At 40.3% G+C, this 17,042-nt stretch overlaps 1 protein-coding gene across 1 annotated transcript in view; it reads left to right on the top strand.

Moving 5' to 3' along the window:
- LOC140559464 (uncharacterized) overlaps positions 1–17,042 on the top strand; it is a 148,005-nt gene that overhangs the window by 122,754 nt on the left and 8,209 nt on the right. The window contains exon 4 of the mRNA XM_072682977.1: positions 418–623. Within this exon, the coding sequence (XP_072539078.1) occupies positions 418–623 (206 nt within the window). The remainder of the gene's footprint in view (positions 1–417; positions 624–17,042) is intronic.

Below are 17,042 nucleotides of genomic sequence, written 5' to 3' on the forward strand. Positions count from 1 at the left end.
GGCACGGCTTTTCGCGATTTTGACCCTTACTGTTCCACGACTGCTCTTTTGCATCACCCTTCTGACATTAAACTCAACATCTTTTATATATTTTTTTTTATCTGCAAGCCTGGTGTGTTTCTGCAACGTTGCACATTCAACAAGTCTTCTTCTGTTCTGCCAGTGGAATGACCACTAGGGGACCTGTAGAAAGAGGCTACGCCCAAGTGTAGATGATAAAGGATTTTCAAGGGTCAGTATTGTAACATAGTCCAGGACTTGATGTACGACCTGTGTGGGAATAATTTTCTGTCATTGACTCCGTCAGTGTTTTATTCATCCACTCATTAACGTAACTGATAGTAGCTGTTGTTTTCCTCGGCCTGTTCCTCTGAGTAACACCCTCTCCACTTCTCTCTCACCTTTGTCTCTGAACAGTATCAGCAGCAGCGGACGGCTGTGTGGAGGACTTTGGCCTTCCAGTGGCAGACTTGGCCTGTGGTGGTTGTGGGCGTGGTCTTGCTTGCCCTGGTACCTTACACAGTGTTTCGCATGTTAACAGCCTTCCAGAACCCCCCTCCTCACGCACTGTTCAGAACAGCTGCCATCTGCTTCGGCCTGCTGACCGAAACACTGCTGGTCAGGTGAGTCATAAAGAGTCAGATGACTGGGAGAAAAGGAGTGAATCGTTTCCCATTTGGACTGAAATGCTGCATTGACCAGTTGCCACAGACTGTTGTTTTTGCACAATCTGTGGGGGCAGCTGAATGTCTAAATAGTGCTTCAACAAAAAAAAAACACACGTAATGTAATATTAGTTCACAATCCGTTCCTGTTCACCAGTGAAAGTCTGAAGACCATTACAATTCGACTGCTCATGCCTGCTGCTTCACTGTTGGATGAGGAAACCTTAGTTTGCATATATTAAGTAGGTCAGTTAGCAAGTGAAGTCTTCTATATTTCTTTCAGCTGTACAGCACATAGAAGACACTTAGATTGGCCTGGTCAATCACAGTGATGAATACATTGCTCTGAAAGGCTTAGTATCTGCCCAGTGAGCAAAGCAGGATACATCTTGCTACTGGTCACAAGCCAGCATTTAGCTTCACAGGGAAAAGTGTTCCCCATTAACAGTGCCACAAAGGGTATCACTGCAATGAGGGAAGCCCCGAATTGTAGGGGTGATCCAGGCATATTTGAGTGGATTGGGTGCAGTGCTTAATTTGCAGCGGATACTGCCAGAATAAGATCCGGTATCTCTCATATTTGGAACCCTTTGGAACTTATTTGTGTGGATGTGAAATAATAATAAAATAAAATAAGTAAAAAATAATCAGCATTCCAATCACAAGTGCAGAGTGCAAGTGGTGCTTCTCCCAAATTAACCTGATTTATCAATCACAGTGTCCTTTCCATGCACACTTCCACATTATCATCGCTTCCACATTACCAACCACTTACTCAATTTAACCCTAAAAGACCTGCCACAAGCTGAGCAGACTGTGAAACTGAGTGGAGACTGTAGAACACATGACTGTGTTGTGGAGTAAAAATGTGGAAAATCTGGTGGTGAGGACACAGTTTTCATTGATGGGGTATTTGTGTTGTTATTTCTGTGTTTTACGTGGTTTAAAGGGCGTAGTGTAGTTTTGTAGGACACCATATTCCGAGGAAAAGATTTCCCTCTGATGGCATCTATGAGATTTTATGGATACAACCCTTCATTGTCATAGTCATCATGCTAATGGTCTACCCCTATTGCATTGAATGCTACTGTATTAGCTGTTGCGTCTATATGTTCAGGGACCTTTTCCCTCCCTGTCCACTTATTGGATCACCTCATCTTTGGCGTTCCATTACCTCATGTTTTCATTTGGCTGTTGGCTGGTTAAAGCTGATCCTTAGTTTTTACCACTGTGTTCCAGCAGAGTGCCCACTGGCTCCCTTTGGGATCCAAAAGTGGACATTATTCACAGCCTGCTGCAGTGAAGAGCATCCTCAGAAAGTGACAAAACAGTTTAGGGTGCAGCAGCTATTTTACAGAGGAACATGGAAGTGCTTTGACCACCTTTGAGACACTTTTTTGTTCTAGATGTTTGTCTATTTCTCAACATTTTGTCCACACTGCTAAACCATTTGGGCATGTGCAATGACAAAGATATGCTATTAAAGACTCCCACCACAACTTTACTCTTTTACTTTTTAGAAACAAATCTAAGTTGCTGCAAACTATTAAGGAAAACCTGCTAATTTGCATTAAAATCCCAGACTATTTATGGGCAGTGTACAACATGTCCTAATTCCCAGAATGGCCCGGCACACTCTGTACACACAGCTCTAATTCTCTCATTGATGAAGTCCCTTAGAATTTGACTCCTCTTGAGAAGTGACACGGACATGGCCAACACTCACTCTCCTACAGCAAGACACCTGTATGGGGGGAATTCCCAGGAGTGTGAAACACCCGTCCTCTCCTGCAGAACCTGTTTTAGAGTAAGGGGAGCGGAAGAGAGGGGGAGGCTAAAATTAATTTGGTGGTTGGGGCTTTGGGGTTGCCAGGAGGTGCGCACATCTGCGCCTGTCTAATTGCAGAGATGACAATAAAACATGTGACACCGCCCGCAAGCCTTCAGCACACTGCTGTATCAGAGAGAGAGAGAGAAAATGGGAGAGCAAAAGATAGGGAGAAGGATAGGGAGAGACAGAGAAGGAGCAAAAAAGACATTTAAACACTTCTAATCGTTGTCACTCAATAGTGTGTCAGAATATGTGTGTGTTTGTGTCATTTTTTTGTCCTAGTGAAAAATACTTTTCTCAAGAAAACAGCAGAAGAGGCTGAAGCTGCTGGTTTGGCTCCTGAGGTTAAGATTGGGGTTGGGTTATGGGCAGCAGAACCTACATTCACACCAGGGTTCTTCCAATCCTCTTCTGGAGGGCCAGTGCCCTGCACAGTATGTCAATAACTGTAAAGTAATGGTTTGATAGAATAATAATAATAATAATAATAATAATAATAATAATAATTAACTATTAAAAAAAGTTAATAATAATTAACTAATAAAATATGGTACTACAAAGTTGGTAAAAGAGGGCTTTACCTTAAAAGGACCTGCATGTGTCTCTCCAGGTGGGTGCTAGCCAGATGCTAGGCTAAAAGCTAACCCTACCAGTAGGGGTGTAATAACAGTAAACAAAAAGTCATGGTTCAGTACAGACCATGGTTTGGACCATTTCGATTTTATTTTATTTTAATTTCAGCAATTATCTTGCTATAGGCTACAGCTTAAGGCTGAGATCCCTAGCTTTCTCATGCCGAGAGCCTCCTGTATCCACTTTGACTCAGTGTGCTGTTCTTATTTGTCCTATATTCAGCTCTAATCTGCAGTATGAATATATTAATACAGCTCAGTATATTATTGTATAATATTATATGGGGCAATATTACACCTATAAGCTATGCGTCCATTTTATCCAGACCCTACTACAATCTCTTCCGCAAGCTAACCACATGTTATTATGAGGACCCAGAGAGGACATCAACACTAGCCGGGAAGACAAATGACAAATGGAAATAATAAAAATATGCTAGGCTAGGCTATGCTTACCTAGGCTAGGGTAGGCTAGATTAGTGGGGGCTGTTTTTGGTGACATAAATCAGCCAATAAAAGCAGAGCTTATAATTTCTTTCACAAGCCCTCTATAAAAGGAAAATCAGCGTAGGCTAAATAACAGGGTTGTAAAAAGACTTGTAAAACTGCATCTGAGCATTAAACGTCTTCAGATGTCTGGTTTCATTCACCACCTCTGTGAACAGTTGCTTCTGTAAATGTCTCTAGAATGAAGCATTTCCCACCAAACTCCCCAATGATCGCAATGATTTCATTATGCAGAAATTAGAAGTTAAAACCGACTGTGTACGAGCAGGGCAGTCATTAAACACTGGTCCTCCAGGTCCAGATCTGAATAAACTGAATGAAATTTACATTACATCAATACACCAACACAGATGAAACCCAAGGACAAAGCATTGTATTGATGTAAGATATTCTAATTAATATTACATATTCAATTTATGTAGAAATGATGACCATGTTTGAGTTAAGTCGATTCAATGCATCACTTTATTCAGGAGGACATGGAAACCCTCTGCAAAAACATGAATGTGAAGTGTGTGTGTGTGTGTGTGTATGTGTGTGCTGTATTCGTTGCAGGCCACTGCTGCATGCAGTATTTGCTAGAGCTTGATTAAGTCGAGATAAATTTGATTAGATTTCTATAAACACCTTTTCCTCTCTATGACTCCGAGACTCAGTTTACCTCCGCGCCATCACTGCTGTAATCGCTTAAGCAATGAGCCACAGCACTCTGAATCTCGTCCAGACACACATCCTTGGACTGTGCAAGTGATTGTGTGTATGATTTACATCTTTAAACTGCGACTGCGATTTCAAGAACAAGAAGGGTTTTTTTTTGGCCTCATATTACTTTTGTTATTTCTCTGAAAAGGGATGGGCAGTAATGTCGCACTCTCGGACAAGTCATTAGAGCCATGCTTTGACCAGAAATATGAGTCTGTTTTCTGCTGCTTGTGGAAAGTATGCACGCTATTGACATGATCAATGAGGGGTAAAATTAAAAGCTGCATTGATCCCCCCCCCTTTCACCCCCACCCTTTTCTGCTTGGGCCCTTGAGATACTGCAGTGCAATTTCCATGCATAACAATCTTTCTGCATTTCCCAGCGTAATATGGCACCAGAAATAGGATTTTAACCTACTATGAGATTGAGATGTCATCATTAGGGCAGGCAGGAGGGGGAGACTGGAGGTGGGGGGTTGTGAGGATGGTATAAGGTGCAAAACAAAAGGTTCTGGGTCGATTATTTGTGGTCTTGAAATCATGATTCCAGATTAGTTTGGCAACTGTGGAGGGATTTGGATTGGCTGCAGTAGTGGGAGTTAATGTAGTAAACAAGAACATTAGAAACACTACATTACATGTTTATTTAATAACATTTACATTACTTTTAACATTTAAGGCATTTAGCAGATGCTGTTATCCAGAGTGACATACAAAAGTGCTTCACTGATTACTAAGGCTAGGATACATAAGATCCCTGTAAACTTTGATACCACTAAATACAAAAGTCAGTATGGAGACCATAATACTCAACACTGCACTTCGCCCATGTACTCTCAGAAGAGGTGGGTCTTCAGTGCTTCAGAAGTATCACTTGTGTGTCTTTAAACAATCTTTCAGTGGACTTTCTGTTAACCTTTTAAACTCCACTGAACCATTGGTGGCCAAGGATGGGTTACTTGCACAGGGGACCACAGGGCTCAAGGTGCCGCAAATACTCAGGACAGTCCTCAGTGGGTTAGAAGGCACCCAGTGATTTTGTAGAGTAAATGTTTATTTATTAATGCTGGTTATGAACGTAGTCCGTTTTCAGAGTAGCATGAATGCTAGGAGTTAAAATTACTGTCAACTCCTTGAGAACCGTTCTTGCCGTCACATGGTCTATATGAAACTGTTGAGACTGAGCATGCATTAATAGTGCCTGTGGGGTTAGGTCCAACCTTAGTCACCAGGGAGGCCAATGTGATTCTACGGTTAAGTGGTTGGTTTAATGATAGGTCTGTGAAGTGAGCTTGGAGGGGGTGGGCCTGGTATCCCTCACCAGACCTCAATGTTGAACCTTTTGGCAAAGGGAGGTGCTTACCTGATGACCCCTGTGAAGAGCTTGCAAGAGAGTGAGTGTCTAGGGATTTTAGATCATGGGTGAATGGAGTATTTAGGGCCCTATGTGTAACCCCAGTGAGTGGGTGTAGGATTTCTGTCAACGTATCTATCATGTATTTTTTTTTTCTTTCTTTATTTATTTATTTTTATTTAGTGTTATTGTTATAGTGTATAGTGGAGGGGCCTCCAAAGATGCCTATGCCCAGCAGTTCTATACCCAAGGTTCTCCAAAGCCAGAACCTATCAGGAGCTTCCATGGCCTCAAAGATGTAGATGAATACACACTGTAAAAGGATCCTGCTCTTTAACAACCCGTGCGGCCGAGACCAGGCAATGTCATATTAAAATTAAGTTACTGATGAACTCCTCAGCAGTGTGGCCTCCTGAGGCCTGCCATGTGAGGTCCTGTAGCTTGAGCCGATGGTAACAGGCGAGCGTCCTGAGTGGACATGCATGGACACTCAGTTTAACGAGAATTGTGCTGTGGTAATGAGGGGGAAAGGGGCTATATTGGGATGCCCATATTAGGCAATTAATTGCTTCAGTGCTCTGAGTAAGATAAAGGTTCTCATGAAGATGAAGTCTGAGAATAACTCAAGCCTGTGCAAGGCATGGAGATGTCCTTTATATCTGAATAAAAAGAGAGGGCTGAGCAGTTCTGAACGTGGCTGGGTGCGGTCAGTACTGCATCTGCCCAGGGAGCAGAAAGATGATGGGTGTCATTAATGTCTTTGATCTGCAGTATGTTTTTCGGTTAATTTTTGTGTAGGATATGAATACAGTAAAAAATAACATCAGTACATAAAGTGGTGGTTTTATGTGTGTCAGTGTGTTTGTTCAAGCCAGATTTATGTATTCATTTTATTAGTATTTATTGATATTACTAGTAATGGTATTTACTAATATTAGTAGTTTACTGACCAAGTAAACATTCATGTTTATGTAATATATTTAAGTATATTATGCACACTATATGGCCAAAAGTGTTCAGACACCTGATTATTCACTGTTCAAGGGTATTAAAAAGGAAAATCAGGGCTTATCCAGCTTTTGTTGGGACAAATAAACTGTCTCTACCATCCAGGAAATACTTTCTACTTGATTTTGAAGCATTGCTGTGAGGATTTGATTGCATTCTGCTCCAAGAGCGTTAGTGAGATCAGGATGTTGGATGATCACCATCTCAATTTATCTCTAACTCCCCAACACATCATAAAAGTACTGGATAACGCACCATCTATCCTTCCAGGGGATCACAGTTCCACTGCTCCACAGCTCAATGCTGGGTGGCTTCATACCCCTCAAACCCAAGTCTGGCATTAGGCATGGTGCCAGCAGTTTCATGTTTATCTTTATCAGGGAGTCCTATTCTATTGGCAGTACTACTAGACAGGGACTAGACAAGCTGTATGTGTGTATATGTATGCATAGATAGATAGTTTTTGACAGTCTGCGATTTTCAGACTATCCACTGTGTGGTGGCTTCTTATGTCTATCATTTTTTGTGCCGAATGAGTAATTCATGTCTTTAGGCCCGACTTCCCACTTTTCCAGCCCAGTTTTAATACATGGCTTTTGCTGTCAACAGCTGCCTGAAAAACAACATTTTATTGAATCTGTTATTCTCCTCTGAGAAGTGTCATAAATTCACTCATTTCTGACTCGAAACGACTCATTTGCTCTGTCACCTCGTCACATGAAGATGTAGAATAGGAAAGATGGAAAGTTAGTACACACACATTTCTGCAGAGAACTTGCGTTAGTGTGGTGACAAGTTCTTAGTTACTGTATTTAGACAACTACACCAACCGTTATTTTGGCAACACAGTGAAATAATCTCTGAAATGATTTCAATTCAACTGAAAACTAGAATCTGTTCTCTCTCTCTCTCTCTCTCTTTCTCTCTCCCTCTTTCTCCCCTCTTGGTTTTTGATATTTTCAATATAAGTAATTGGAATAATGCCCCGGGTGGCCTGAATCATTAGCAAATGAGTAGACCTGCTTTTATTAGCCTCCGACTTGTAAATAATGCATTAAATTCCTGGCGTAAACACGATCAACCCTGCGCCATATTCATTATGGGAAAAAAAAAACATTGCTCGACTTCTCCCTAACTGAGGCTGTTCAGCAAATTCAACGTGAAAGGCGTTATTTGCGGCAACAGCGATACAAATACAACATTGCCCCGGGCGTCTTTCCGCACTAACATGGGAAATTAAAATTTGTGACATGTACAGTAATTCTTTTCTCTCTTTTTTTCCCTCTGCTTTTGACTGGTTTCATTGTTTAAGAGGGGGAAAAGAGAAAAATCAGGGCTGTTTGTAATCAAGCAAAAATGCTCATAAGTTTTCCTATTAAACACTTTTTGGGGGTAAAGAATGTGCCTTGTGAAGCGGTAATTAATATCACGGCTGCGCTGGTAATCTGCTGTTGCTCCAGCCCTCATCATCCTCACATTAATGAGCTGTAATTTTACGGCAGGAAATTGGTTTATGCTTAAACAACATGTTAAATAGCTGCAGAGAAACAGCAGGCCGCGGGTGCAGGCGTGCAACTTGGTGCTGTGGTCAAGCAGGGCTTGTAAAGCAGCGGAGCAGCGTACAGGTCTAGCTGGAGGGGCCAGATGATGTTTTTGTGAGTCAAAATATCCCATTTCAGACTGGATACACACTGAAAAAAAAAAAACGGTCCTAAATGGTTCTTGGCTTGGACGTACGGTTCTAGGAAAAGCCTTTAATTGCTGTAGAACATTATGTGGATTTTCTTTAAACTTGCACATCTCATTTACAAAAACCCACTGAATCCACTGAAGACATTCTTTAGGGAACCAGGCTCTTCTATGGCATGAGTCCAAAGAATGCTTTTGGTGCGTGTAAGAATCTGCTGTGATTTTAGAATATTTCAATTTAATTTTCATTTTATTCATTTTTATTTCTTTTATTTCTTTATTCTCAGGGCTTCACAACATCCCTCATAATTTAAAAGTTTCTTACTAATTACATAAAGATTATATGGGATCTATTTTGAATTACAGTTGTCTCTGGTGATGAAAATGGCAACAATCTAAATGATAGACTGGTTGGGTCCCAGCAACTAGAACGTTCAAACAAACATCAAAGAGATTATTTGGATGATCTTCATCGCATGTGATGCTGCAAAAGCAACTCAAAATAATAGAAGACAATCGATCTGTCTGTGAACACAGTTCATTGCAACCTTCGCTACAGACAGACACAAACTGTCCGAGATGTTTTGCAAGCAGGTAATGAATGAAACGCCAAAAAACGGTCTGAGTCAACTCTGCTGTTCTGCAGCCGAATTGTAGAGACCTCCAGGAATCACTGGGGAGGCTGGAAAGAACCGGCCTAGTTTAAAATGATATGTTTTCAGAACAGTGCTCAGAACAGTGCTGTGACTGTGTGTACTAAAGCTCTGTGCTTCTGACTTGTAAATAATCATTAGCGCTAGCTTGTTAGCAGGCCCAGATTCAGCCTCTGAGCCAGCTGTGACATTCACACTCTCATTTACCCTCCGTGGCTGCGATGGAGGCGATAGCAGGCCAGAAGGTACAAACCTGATACAAACAGGAGGAATGAGGAAACAGTGATTTTATTAAACAGCTTTGGAAGAGAGTTAAAGAATTAATATTGTGCTAACACTAGTGATCTGCTTTTCTTCAGGCTTTCATCGTCTACAAATTAATGAGGTGTCATTTTATGGCAGGGAACTGGTTTAAATAGCATTTTTAATGCACTTAGCAGCAACTTCCTTTTAATGCACTTAGCAACCCCTGCCTCGTGACCCTTCCTTGCTAGTGTACGGGTTGGAAAATCCAGCTGATGTCTGATAACCCAGACCCAAATCATATAATCATTCTCACGTAATAACCTTGTATTTCAATTTTTTACTTTTTTTGACTTCATGACATAATTGATACTGAATGGACCAACAGAAAGGTGTTTTTATGTTTAGGTAGTGTTGTAAAGAAACACTGTGTGCTGAGGGAAGCAGGTTAGATGAACAGCAAGCTGATTTATACATCACATTCAAAGCTGAAATGCATTCTGAAATGCTCCAAAGTGACTCAGAATAAAAAAATTACATTGACTTCCATTGAAAGTTAAGAATGGGTTTCCTTATCCTGTAAAGATGACATTTTGGAGATATAAGGTTTTATCTGGGTAAAACAAACACAATAAACATGTTGTCATCATTGACAATATTAAGGATCTTTGAGCATAGGCTGATGCCCTTCTTTCAGTATTCAAGCAGATCTAGCTTCCTTGAGCTAATGATATGAGCTACAGGTGGGTTAAGGGGCATTTTCGGCTCCCCAGTGAAAAACAGAGTTTATGAGTTATAGAGTTCATAGAGTTCATTCATTTAATTTAATACTGAAATGAAACTGTGTTTTAACATTTCAATTCGATGGTCAGATTCCAGCTTGCTTTGTGACAGGTAATTCCTACCTGGTTCCAGTAGTTCCACAAAAAAATCTGCATTTGAGATACCATGGGTTTACCAGAGATACCCCAGGGAATTTACATCAGACAGCGAGTTGCCCCTGTTCATTGTTGAACATGGCTGCCCAGCTCACAATGTCATCCTGGTAACACCACCCAGTTTAGATCTTTGGCTTTTGGGTCATCATTGCATAATTGGCACAAATGTTATTCATGGCTGGAACAGGGCACCATAACTGTAATGCCCAGGGGCACCAAAGGATCTTAATTGGACCCTGGGTGGACTAACAGTGACAATGATGAAGAGTGCACGGTTTTTGGGATCTGCAACAAAATCCTCCAGCTTGGAGTAAAAACATTCCAGGAGCTTTCGACCATGTTTAAAATTCTTGGTCTTGTAAAGTGTGAACACCTTTAGGCCAGAAAAATAAGAGCAACAATGAGCCATTGAGACTGCAAGAGAAAACTCTCAGCGAGTGATAAACTTAAACAACAACAGGCATGAAGAATGGGTTATTGAAGAACAGATCTGTGAACACTGACCAAGTAGTCTCTCAGTACTCACATTTAAAAATGAATGCAGAAACTATAATTACAGAAAATCTGTAGTAATACACACTACTCAGGTTTATCCTGAGGTGGAATTTTGTCATCAGGTGCTCTTTTCCACGGATGTCTCCAGGTGAAGAACTGTGTAGTGTGTGAGCTTTGTCTTCAACACTGGCAAACTTGCATTGATTATCTGAGGTGTTTTTGTGTTTTGGCAGTGTTGTAGAGACACACTGTGTGCTGAGGGAAGCAGGTTAGATGAACAACAAGCTGATTTATGCATCACGTTCAAAGCTGAACGTTCTATGCCAAACTTTTAATCTCACTGCTGGGACTGTACCAACCATGGAACATGGACTCTACTTGCTAAAGGGTTAAAATGATTAAACAAAACCCCACAATGTCATGATGTCTTGAAATGTAGAGACAATTGATCTGTCTGTGAACCCAGTTGATTGCAACCTTTACTGTAAACTGTAACTGTATACGATGTTTTGCGAGCAGGTAATGGATAAAATGTAGAAAAGCAGTCACTAGTTGAATTAAAGCTAATCATTTCACCACATTCAGTGTTGAACGTTCTACAACTTTTGGTCTCACTGGTGGAATGGTACCAACCATGAACCAGCCACGGCAAATTCCACTGATCCCACTTTAGAGTGTCCTCAAAATCATGTATTTTTTTGCCCCTTTAGCAAGTACGGTCTTCCTTGATTTTGAGGACACTCTAATTTTCCATAATCAACTCATAGTTTATAGTGAACTCTGTAGACAACTACACCAGCAACAGAAAAACAATATACACTGACTAGAGCGTCATTAGAAACACTATATAAATAGAAGGTGGGGCCTTCCTTATTCCTTCTTGCTTTTAAAACAGCTTCAGTTCTTTACTGCATGGATTCCAGATTTTGATGGATTCCAGATTTTGATGGATTCAAGCTTTTGTAAACATTACATTGAGATTCTAGTCCATGCTGACATGATTGCGTCATGCAGTTTCTGCCTATTTTCAGAAGTACATTGCTACAAATATTCTGTTCTACCACATCCCAAATGTTGAATCGAGTGGTGACAGGGAAGGCCACTAAAGAACACTGAACCCACTGGCCTCCTTTCCACTGCACAGCTGAACGGTTCTGAGCATTGAGGTAAACCATTTCAGTGGCTTTTCCACATGGGCACAGTTCGGGATGGAATGCTTACAAACCGGGCTGAGCCGCAACATCCGGGGTGTTTATATTTCCAATACAAAACATGGTGGAGACTGTATCTTGGTCTGTGAAGGACACACCAGCGTATACTGGTATCTGGTCTGGCTGCACATCCTACTAGCATACACAGATGAGCTCCTTCTTTTTACCGTCTTCATTTATCATGGACTGTTGATACAGGTAAGATTGGGTTCATGGACTCACCAGACCAGACTACAATTTTCTAGTCCAGTTTTTGTGAGCTTGTATCTATTGCAGCTTCAGCTTTCTGTTCTTAGCTGAAGCCTGACATGGTCAATTGCTGTTGTAGCCCATCTTGTAGCCTTAAGGGTCAATGTGTTGTGTGCTCTGAGATGCTTTCCTACTCACTACAATTGCACAAAAGGTTTACCATCTACAAAAAGTCGTCCACCAAGGCGATGAACTCTTTAATCAGAAAAAAAAAACATCCAAGCATCCAAATGGTTCAGTTTCTAAATAAACCCTTTGTTATTGCGTTGGTATTCAGACTCAGTATCAACTACGAATAAACATCCAAGTGCTTTGTTAAAGATGGTCCATTGCGTATACACCAAACATCACATGCTCTTAATGTAAATTAGGACGAGCAATAGTTGCACATGTAAATCCTTTATTCAGGGATTGCTTATTGCAAGGGAGTTATTACATTCATCTGTGAAAGCTAATATGTGTCCTATCCTCTTCATGTTCTATGTGAACCGTGTAGGCCTTGCTTCTGTTATCTTGGGGATTGTTGCGACATCACTGTAAACTGTGAGCCGTGATCATCATTCACGGCACAACACTTGCTGAGCTCTTCTTGGTTCTTCCTCTGTATCTAACTCCAGTACCCCTGGCCATGGATGTTCATGATGCTCAGTTGATATGACTTGATTGGTGCAAATATGTTGGAAAGACCACAAAGTTAATCAGGGGGCAATCAGTGGGCAATTATCAGTGAAGCGGTAAGGGTATGGGACCTGAGGGAGGGTCTGGGTCAGACCTGGGTCATACAGTCTCTAGGCTAATATGGTAGTGTTCACAGAGGCTTTTGTTGTGGTGTAAGGAACTGTCTCTCTTAAGTCGTGGCACCCCCTCTCCCCCTCAGAGTCATTCATGCTTCTTCTCTCTCAGTCTCTCCAGTATCTAGATCCACCTACTATTCCTCAGCCAGTCTCTCTCTCTCGCGCTCTGTCTCTCTCCTTTCTCCTTGTCTCTTACAAGCACTTACAACTTACAAGCATTATGTGTTCGTGTGTGTGTTTGTGTGTTTTGCCCCTTGGTGCCCATGCTGCCAGCCATGTACCAGTGCCCTGCTGCAGACTGTCAGTGTGTGTCTCAGTCACGGTGAAACACACACAGATACACATCCCCACACCCCCACACACACACCTCCTCAACTCAGCATCCTTCTGAGCTTATGACATCTTAACCTTTGGAAAAGCGCTCGCAGACAAGCATTTAGGAAAACACAAAAACAGCCTCCTCCCCGCATGCCTCCTGACCTTTCCACGTTGTTATTGTGTTCAGCTCCTTTCAGAACACGAAGCTGCCTATTTATTTATCATGGTGGGTTATTAATTGAGGAAAATGCAGTAAAGTGCCAGTGATGGGAGCCTTTTGTCTCCAGGCAGGGAGAGATTTAAAATATGGCCTTGCAATTGCTGCCTAAAGTCACTCAAATTACAGGCCTTTTTCTGTAAAAACAACTTCCTGTCGAAATTCTGCCATGTTGTCAAATCTTTATTACTTAACAGTCTTCTGAATCAGGGTTTAACCTTTTTTTTTCCAGTGTAGAACAACTTAGCTTTGAGTGTATTAAAGCAGCTTTATGTGAGAATTGGTATAGTAATTTTACAGGTTTTTACACAAATATGACCAGAGTTACAAGCCCAGAGTAGCAATGTTAGAGGTGCTATTCTTCCTATTACAAGTCAATAAAGCATCATAATGATTTTGAAGCTGTAAATGAAAAGTAAAAATGCTACATATTGTTTCTCTAAACGTGTCTAACGGTTATTTCCTAGTCTTCAATTTAGCATCACTAGAGTTGCTTGTCATCACTGCATAACAAAGGCTGTTTGAAGCTGTTGTCCTGGCTGGGAGCCGGATGTAGGCTGCTGCAGGGCTAAAGATCGCTGCTTTTAGAGTACACCTACAAAAAAAAAAAAAAAAACTATAAGGTGTATCCTTGTTGAATAGTTAAAGCATTAGCAAACTGCACTGGGCTTGGGCTTATTGCAGCGATTGGTAAGAATGCATTAGTAGTACTACTGTGGCCTGCCAGGTTAAGGTCCCCAAAGTGGACCCTAGCCTCAATCCCTGAGGCCAGTAAATAAATAAAGGCTGTGATCTATAAGGCAATCAGAGATAACGCCTGTAAGGGGTCAGTGTAGGCTCTGATGATGTGGATAGTTTGAATATTTTTTTATACTTTCTTTGAAATTGTACAATTCTTTATTGATACGTGTGCAAAATACATTTTCCAAAGGTTGGCAGGGGTCTACATTTTTGTACTTAACTATGTCCAATCTGGGATCAGCATACTATCACTAGCCAGGCCCTTTCCCAAGGGCACAATCAAGAACACGTCGTCACTTCTGGTATTTGAACTCGTGACCTCCTTACTGCTAGGCTACCTGCGAATCCTTAGTCAGGGAACAAAATATAGCATAATCTTATAAAATTAACTTTGGTCAAATTACATGTTTTCAGAAATGAGTTAAGAAAAAAAGATCACCCTAACACACATTCACTAATTACTTTTATAACTGTTACTTTAATTGATTTATCATATTCACTTATCACATTAAATTTATGCTTCGAAATGTGTGGAAAATTTAATATCTAAGTTTGTTTCCTTTAGAGGGTTTGCAACTTCACACACAAGCAAATGTTTTGAAAGAAATTTAACAAAACATGTAATTTAAAAGAGATATTCAAACATATGTTTGAAAAGCTGTATATTGTTTTATCTCATTGGCTCTTATGCTCCCAACAAACATTGAACTCATTAAACCTAATATTTTATCCCTACATCAATGGTATAACTTCTATCTTAGTAATATTATTCAGCAAATAATTCATAGCACTTTTAAAATAAAAGGCATTAGAGCTAATACCATAAATAATAAGCCTGGAGGTTACAAGTTGGCTTTGCATTTTGAAATATTTATTATTCCCAACAATGAATTTTTTTGTTTATGACCATTAAAACTCAATTAGGCCTGAACTGGATTTGATCTGACAGTGAACCTTGTGCACACAGCATTTATTTCCTAGTGCAGTCACTGCGGATCTGTTGTGTTGTGACCTCCCTTATGTAAGATGGTTGTTGACTGCTTGTTTTTTCCTCTCTATATGTGTCAGAAAGATTTGAGTCTGGATGTTTCCCTCACAATGGCTTGCTCGGCCTGTGTATCCTTCACTGTTTGCTCAAACTCATATACCATTATCAAGCAGTGCTGGAGACTTGACGTGGTACATACCCAGAAACTGAAAGGCGCAGAGCGAGTGACGTCTTGTCCACTGACGAGGGCGGACAGAAAACTGCCACAGGTCTTTCATTGTGCATAGCCAGCAAGTCACATGACATTTGTCAGGGTCTAGCTCCCTTCCAAAGTGCCATCACCCGCCTAACCCTCCCTTACACTGACACGGTGTGTCCAGACCCATAGAGAAGAGGCCGCTCCCCCCCCACCCACCCCCCGAACAGCATGGCAGTGCACATTCTCATACGCCATCGCCTGGAGCCTGGAATCTCTCATTATGCCGCCTGAGATTTATTAAAATAGATTATGGAAATGTTAATTAAGTCATTAATTACATTATTTAAGCAGCATTGACAGATAAGGTGGTGAGCATTATGGGGTGGGGGAGGGGGATAAATGAAGCATTGGGAAGGGGTTGGTGTGGAGTGTGCATGCTTGTGTGTGTGTGTGTGGTGTCATCTTAGTATTTTGCTTTATGCCCTACAACTCAGAGGACCCTTTCGTGAGAGTCAATACACAATACACACTTCAATACACTATATGTCCAAATGTTTGTGGACAGCATTTCTAATGAATGCATTTAGCTACTTTATGCTACTTTACTCCCTAGAGCAGACAAACATGAACCTATTGGCACCAATTGAGCTGTGGAGCAATGGAACAGTGTTCTTTGGAATAGTGAACAAACACTGAACATCGACACTGTTCATTAACATGTTTATTTATTTTATAATACTCTATTATAGCTCTGACAGACTGTAGAGTATACAAAGTACTCAAAAGTAGGTACTGAATAATTCATAATGATTTCTGAGTAATCAATAGTAGGAACTGAATAATTCATAATGATTTCTGAGTAATCTATAGTAGGTACTGAATAATTCATAATGATTTCTGAGTAATCCATAGTAGGTTCTGAATAATTAATAATAAGTCATCATGATTTCTAAGTAAACAATAATAGGTACTGATTAATTCATAATCATTCATAATGATTTCTGAGTAATCAATTGTAGGTACTGAATAATTCATAATGATTTCTGAGTAATCAATAGTAGGTACTAAATAATTCATGATGATTTTTGAGTAATCAATAGTAGGTACTAAATAATTCATGATGATTTCTGAGTAATCAATAGTAGGTACTAAATAATTCATAATGATTTCTGAGTAATCAATAGTAGGTACTGAATAATTCATAGTAATATCTGAGTAATCAATAGTAGGTACTGAATAATTCATAATTATTTTTGAGTAATCAGTAGTAGGTACTGAATAATTCATAATAATTCATCATGATTTCTGAGTAATTAATAGTAGGTACTGAATAACTTATAGTGGTTCCTGAACCATTTGTAGTAGTTACTGAATCATTTAATAGTAGTTACTATGGAATAATTCATAATGATTAATATTCTGATAATGATAAATATTCTATACCAATGAAAGGTTAAAGGTTAAGAATCAATTAGAAACCTTTATTTTTAAGATGAACTATGGCAGCTATAGACTTTAGTTATAGCACTTTTCCAAAAAGCCCTATATTTTTAAAAGTGTAGACCCAGAAGAGTGTTGTGTCTAGCAGCAAGTCTTCATCATCGTAAT

The sequence above is a fragment of the Salminus brasiliensis genome, chromosome 7 (genome assembly GCF_030463535.1).
Source record: "Salminus brasiliensis chromosome 7, fSalBra1.hap2, whole genome shotgun sequence".
NCBI lineage: Eukaryota > Metazoa > Chordata > Actinopteri > Characiformes > Bryconidae > Salminus > Salminus brasiliensis.